This window comes from Drosophila simulans, chromosome 3R (assembly GCF_016746395.2).
Source record: "Drosophila simulans strain w501 chromosome 3R, Prin_Dsim_3.1, whole genome shotgun sequence".
Lineage (NCBI taxonomy): Eukaryota > Metazoa > Arthropoda > Insecta > Diptera > Drosophilidae > Drosophila > Drosophila simulans.
This window is the reverse complement of record NC_052523.2, coordinates 6,600,398-6,606,064: the sequence shown is the minus strand read 5'-3', so window position 1 is coordinate 6,606,064 and position 5,667 is coordinate 6,600,398. Positions and strand designations below refer to the sequence as shown.

Sequence of the window (5,667 nt, the reverse complement as noted above, 5' to 3'; positions counted from 1 at the left end):
CGATAACATATCGATAATTAGGCGGGCAGTTTAAGAGTGGTTAAGCTTGATAAGAACTCAAGAGATTCGATGAATACCCATTTATATGTGAAACTGAGAAATATATTATATTTATGTTATGTTATGTAGGATAAAGCACATATCAATGATAAATTGACAACCATATGAAGATGTATGTACATATATGTACCACTTAAGTCTTAAGTCTTTCATTTGGTTATTAAAGACTTGATTAACAATCCATTTAAAATAAAACGTGAAATAGTTCAATATTTTATATATTATTTTAATTCAAGTGTATATTTAACTTCATTAAGCGGATTTATCTTAACATTGCATTTTTTAAGCAGGCGCGACTATCGCCATGGCCAGTGTTGAGCAGCGATGAAATGCACTCACCGCGAATATCTTATCACGCAGCAGCTGACTGCAGTGCAGATATGAAAAATGCGAGCAGGAAGAAAGTGAGGAAAACAATTGAAACACATGACTTTTCGGATAAAACAACAACGTGTATTGGGCAGAACACAAAACAATGATAATACAATCCCGCGCGAGTGGGAGGCAAACTAATATGCTCGCTTTTTTCTACATGGAACAACAACGAATTTTCACTTTAATGAATGGAATAATAATACAGCAGTGTTTCCAGTTAGATTAACCACTATTATTACGGGTCTAAATTATGGATTAAAGTTGAACGTGGACATTGAATTTACAGCGCACAGTTTGGGGGGCCACCTCTTTACTTGTGGTTGTAGTTTTTGTGCACCTCGGGCGAGATGTTGTACACGTACTGCAGGATCTCCAGGATGAACGGGTCCTTGCGGGTCTGGATGGCCCGGTCCATGTCGGCCAGCTTAACGCGGATATCCGCATCGATCTTGGCCGCCACGCCCTCGCGACTGCCCATGTGCTGTAATCGGGGTTCACACGGTAATATATGTACATAAGTTACCCAATGTGGCGTCTTACCTTGGCCTCGAACTCCTTGAAGGCGCGCTCGCGCTCCTGGCGGAACTTCTCGATCTCCTCGGTAGCCTCGTCCTTGGCTTGCTTCAACCTCCTTGCCTTGCCTGCGGGATTACCCAGAAATCCGGACGATCAGATCAGTGCAACTTGGCAAATCAGCCCCCCACAAGGCGATTTTCCATAACTCGAAAGTGCCAACTCGCACAAAAACTATTTACTGCACTTGAGTTGCAATCTTAGTGGCCACAAACAAGGCATACAGCGTTTAATTTGATTTATATCTCGAGTTATGGAGGTTTGACTTGTATTTACTTTTTTTTCACCACATCATGTGACCCACACACAACGGTGATGGTGATTATGGTTGCGCGGGGGGCGGGGTGGTGAAAAAATCGCAGTTACTTTTCGCCCTGCCATTTCCAATTGGATTTTCGTTTCTGAAAATGAAACTCACGTTTACGGGCCTCGGCGACCTTCTCGGCTGCCTTTTTCTCGGCAGCGAGCAACTGCTGGATTCCCTGCGTCTGGCTGGCCATAATTTCCAAACTTCTCTAATTCCTCGCCGTGGTGTATACTGAGCAAGTCGAAAAAAGCAAGTGCGACAGAATCACAATCGACGACGAACTGTGAAAAATGTCATATGACGAAGTCACACACACGCAAACTCACCACGGTGGCTAGTTGGTGTGGGTGAGCAGTGTGCCGGAAAGCTGGTTGCTGCGAAACTCTTGGAGATGGCTCGGTCGATTACATATCGATTAGCTTAGTTGTATATTATTATTATTGTTTTATATTGTATTGGCCATAAAGTATTTAATAATTTGACGTTTTTGTAAGCATAGCTTTCTAATTTATTCCCATCAATTATATTTTTCTTTTTTAATTTATTTAAAATTTAACACGTTTAATTCAAATGTTGCTTTAATCTGCTTCGTACTGTAATAGGTCCTGCTGTATTTAAAGTTATTGTAAGACATTAGTACGTAAACATTTTTTTATGTAATTTTAAAATTCAAATATATATATTAAATTTTGAAATAATTCTTTCATTTTAAAATCTGAAGGCGAACGTTTGATATCAAATAACAACCATGTTGTAGTGGCCCGAACTCACCACACCTCAGACCAAAATTAAATCTTTGAAAATCATAAATCGTAACTATATGAAGCTGCAAATACTTAATATATTTATATCCATAGTGTATTTATTTGAATCAATTTGAATACTTTTTCATATTTATCCGTATATGTTTTTGCACTTACCACTTATCGATATCATCGATAGTGTCATCTCTGCCCTAGCAGTAAAACTAGAGATGCTTTGGCCTTAAACAAAACTAATTTCATAAATTGTTGCAGTAAATATAGTTTAATTGTTCAAAATTCCTGTATAAATACATAAGTTGGGTGCCTAAAGATGTTTACGCCCAACACGAACAACGCCATTGGAGGCGGCACTGCTGCTCCCGGCGCTTTCGCTTTTGGCGCGCGACCGGCGACGACGACTGCTCCGCCTCCATCCTTTGGAGCAGCCACCTCTACGCCCACCTTCGGTGCTGCTCCGGGCACCACCTCCTTGTTTGCAGCTCCGGCGGCCACACCGGCCTTTGGGGCACCAGCTGCTACGCCGGCTTTTGGAGCGCCTGCGTCCACGCCTGGTTTTGGCGCCACTTCCACTGCGACGCCGGCTTTTGGAACGGCTGCTGCCACGCCCGCTTTTGGCGTACCAGCAGCAACGTCGGCTTTTGGAGCTCCAGCTGCCACGCCCGCTTTTGGAGCAACCGCCGCCACGCCCGCTTTTGGCGCAACCGCCGCCACGCCCGCTTTTGGAGCACCCGCCGCCACGTCCGCCTTTGGAGCACCTGCAGCGACAACGGCGTTTGGAGCGCCAGCTTCCACGCAAGCATCGGCCTTCGGAGCACCTGCACCAGCCGTGGGCACTGTGGCTCCCACTTTCTCCTTTGCCACTCCGGCCACTAGTGCGCCGACCACCGCGCCGCCGGCCTTTGGATTCGGCACCACCGCCACAACGGCGGCAGCTGCGATGCCAGCATCCCTCAGCTCCGGAATTGGATCGTTTGCCTTCCCCAAGCCACAGGCCACCACGGCGGCCAGTTTGAACTTTAACACAACCACGACGACGGCGACGGCGCAGCCCTTCAACACGGGTCTGAAACTGGGAACCACCAATGCGACGACAACCCTCGGAGGAGGAGGAATCTTTAGCAAGCCAGCGGGTCAGGCAGCTGCCCCGGCAGCATCAACTTTTGTGGGTCTGGGTGGGATCGATGTGACCGCCACGCAACCAAAGTTGGGGGACAACAAGCAGGATGGCATCAAGGTGCGGACAATGAGTCTTTTACTGAAAAACACATTAATCCTTTTATTTTTATCACTCCAGATTAAGGAAACCCAAGTGCCCGACGAGATAATAAAAACGGTGGATGGCCTAAAGGCGTATATCAAGCAGCAGAAGACTATCTCCTCCGACATTGGACGGACTTCCACGTCGAAATTCACAAATGTCAGCCACGAGATCACGAACTTGAAGTGGGCGCTGCAGAATATGGCCACTTTAGTGGAGGGCAGCAATCAGCAGATCCGCCTGATGCGCCAAGAGACCGTCAAGGCGATTCAATCTCTGGAGATGGCCCAACGCACGCAGGACACCCCAGCCGGTCTGCAGTTCGAGAACAATGCTCCGTTCCAGTACTTTCAGTGCCTGGTGGCGAAGTACGAGCAGGATTTGATCGCCTTTCGCCAGCAGATCGCTCTGACCGAACGCCACATGCACGCGATCTCCAATCCGCAGAGTATTTCGCCGGATGATCTGAAGCGTGGCTTTCGCCAACTGAATGAGAGTTTCATCTCGCTGGCGGGACGCCTGCACGAGGTGCATCAGAGGGTGGAGGAGCATAAGGAGCACTACCTAAACCTCAGACGCTACCGCCTGCGAGACACCACCAACGTTTTCGAGCGGATCGACAATCCTCCGCTGCCGTCGGTGGAACCTCAACGGATTAGTAGCGGTCCAACGCCGTTCTCCAACATCTCGGCTCTGATGAACAAGTCCTATGCAACGGCGGCCAGTTCCGCCACCAATGCGACAGGCAATTGAGAATGCCACTCTTTACAAGTTTCAATAAATCGTTATGTCGAAAGGGGCCTAGACTTTAACTTTCAGTTATAGCATAGAATATATATTTCACCAGCAACAATCTTTATTTCTTCACCACCTGGATGACGTCCTCGTCGGCCATCACATGGGCAATCCCCACGCGCTGCGGCGAGTATTTCGTGGAGGTGCCCCACACCAGGGCATACTTGAACTGCGCCGCCAGCGTGCGATGGATGGCGTGGCACACGTGCTCCACACTGACGCCCTAACCAAGAAATATAAAAGGAATTAGAGTTACTACCAGGACGAAGAAGGAATTGGTCTCTTGCCTTTCTCAGAATCAATCCATCGTCGAAGTCTGGAGGAGCTCCTGGCTTCTTTGTGTACACCCTGATGAGCTGGAGAGCTTCCCAGAGCGCCTCCATCATGTAGTCCAGATTAAGTTTCATGTTGCAACTAACCACTATAGAGTTTGGCTGGCGCGCCAAGCGGTCCACCTCCTCGATGGAGATCTGATCGATCTTGTTGTAGACATACAGACAGGGCAGATACACACGGTTGGCGGTGACCACGTCGATGAACTCGTCCTCGGTGCAGTCCTCGCGGAAGAGCACCTCGGCGTTGAAGATCTTGAAGGAGTGCAGGATGGTCTGGACCATTTTCTCGTTGCAGCGCGTGAGGGAACAGGTGGCATTGAAGCTCAGGCCGCCGCCCTTCTTCTGCTTAAAGTAAATGTTGGGCTTGCGCTTGTTCAGACGAATGCCCACGCTCTCCAGCTCCCGCTCGAGCAGCTCCCGGTGAACGTTTGGCTTGGTGGCGTCCAGCATCATCAGCACCAGATCAGCGGTGCGGGCTACGGCAATGACCTGACGACCACGCCCCTTGCCCTGGGCAGCGCCCTCGATGATTCCGGGCAGATCCAGCAACTGGATATTGGCACCCTGATACTCAATGACGCCCGGAATGCAGGTCAAAGTGGTGAACTCATAGTTTGCTATCGGAATGGAACAGTAAAACTAAAATGGTAGATGCTTTTGGGCGGTGTGCGGCATCCACTTACCCGCCTCCGATTCCGTTTTGGTCAAAGTGGACAACATTGTGGACTTGCCCACGGAGGGAAAGCCAATGAGCGCCACCCGGGCGTCGCCGCTCTTGAGCACATCGAATCCGTCGCCCTTTTCGCCCTTCTTGGATGGCTCCAGCAGCTGGGAGCGGTACTTGGCCAACTTGGCCTTCAGCAGGCCCAAATGGTATTCGGTGGCTTTGGGAGGGGGATGAAAAACATGCAGATTTAGCAAACCTCCAGCTACAGAATCCTAACCTAAATTCCGATGGCCAGCGCGGCACTATTCGCAAACCTTTGTTCTTCTGTGTCCGCGCGATCTCGCGCTCGATCTCCGCGATCTTCTCTAGGATGCCCATGCTGCTGGCTCTCTCAGTTCGGGGCAGGGCATGCAAAAGTTCAAATAAAACAAAAGTTCGCTTTTATTTATTGACCAGCGGTGCGTCGCCCGGAATTTCGATCAGCTGTTTTCGGCAGTCAAGGTAGCGGAGCAACTGCGACGCCGCGAAGTTAT

At 49.0% G+C, this 5,667-nt stretch overlaps 3 protein-coding genes across 3 annotated transcripts; 1 reads left to right on the top strand and 2 right to left on the bottom strand.

The window, feature by feature from the left end:
• Positions 1–491: 491 nt before the first annotated feature.
• LOC6727435 (V-type proton ATPase subunit G) lies at positions 492–1,898 on the bottom strand. The gene is made up of 3 exons (XM_002102780.4): positions 1,427–1,898; positions 976–1,076; positions 492–916 (listed from the first exon to the last, which is right to left on the bottom strand). The coding sequence occupies exons 1-3, from the start codon at positions 1,506–1,508 to the stop codon at positions 746–748; spliced, it is 354 nt and encodes a 117-aa protein (XP_002102816.1). The 5' UTR covers positions 1,509–1,898; the 3' UTR covers positions 492–745.
• Positions 1,899–2,235: 337 nt separating this feature from the next.
• Positions 2,236–4,133, top strand: LOC6727434 (nuclear pore complex protein Nup58). The gene is made up of 2 exons (XM_002102779.4): positions 2,236–3,313; positions 3,374–4,133. The coding sequence occupies exons 1-2, from the start codon at positions 2,390–2,392 to the stop codon at positions 4,088–4,090; spliced, it is 1,641 nt and encodes a 546-aa protein (XP_002102815.1). The 5' UTR covers positions 2,236–2,389; the 3' UTR covers positions 4,091–4,133.
• A 17-nt stretch (positions 4,134–4,150) lies between these two features.
• On the bottom strand, positions 4,151–5,660 carry LOC6727433 (developmentally-regulated GTP-binding protein 2). Its single transcript, XM_002102778.4, has 4 exons — positions 5,449–5,660; positions 5,151–5,351; positions 4,420–5,084; positions 4,151–4,355 (listed from the first exon to the last, which is right to left on the bottom strand). Exons 1-4 carry the CDS (start codon positions 5,510–5,512, stop codon positions 4,194–4,196), a joined length of 1,092 nt encoding a protein of 363 aa, XP_002102814.1. The 5' UTR covers positions 5,513–5,660; the 3' UTR covers positions 4,151–4,193.
• Positions 5,661–5,667: the final 7 nt, after the last annotated feature.

What these genes read in the sequence shown, in the direction of transcription:
- LOC6727435 (XM_002102780.4), bottom strand. Translation starts at nt 1,508, where the DNA reads ATGGCCAGCCAGACGCAGGGAATCCAGCAGTTGCTCGCTGCCGAGAAA. An exon ending in GGTCGCCGAGGCCCGTAAAC is followed by an intron (nt 1,077 to 1,426) that starts GTGAGTTTCATT and finishes GTAATCCCGCAG; the next exon opens with GCAAGGCAAGGAGGTTGAAG. An exon ending in TCAAGGAGTTCGAGGCCAAG is followed by an intron (nt 917 to 975) that starts GTAAGACGCCAC and finishes CCCCGATTACAG; the next exon opens with CACATGGGCAGTCGCGAGGG.
- LOC6727434 (XM_002102779.4), top strand. Translation starts at nt 2,390, where the DNA reads ATGTTTACGCCCAACACGAACAACGCCATTGGAGGCGGCACTGCTGCT. An exon ending in ACAAGCAGGATGGCATCAAG is followed by an intron (nt 3,314 to 3,373) that starts GTGCGGACAATG and finishes TTATCACTCCAG; the next exon opens with ATTAAGGAAACCCAAGTGCC.
- LOC6727433 (XM_002102778.4), bottom strand. Translation starts at nt 5,512, where the DNA reads ATGGGCATCCTAGAGAAGATCGCGGAGATCGAGCGCGAGATCGCGCGG. An exon ending in GCGGACACAGAAGAACAAAG is followed by an intron (nt 5,352 to 5,448) that starts GTTTGCGAATAG and finishes CCCCTCCCAAAG; the next exon opens with CCACCGAATACCATTTGGGC. An exon ending in CAAAACGGAATCGGAGGCGG is followed by an intron (nt 5,085 to 5,150) that starts GTAAGTGGATGC and finishes CCATTCCGATAG; the next exon opens with CAAACTATGAGTTCACCACT.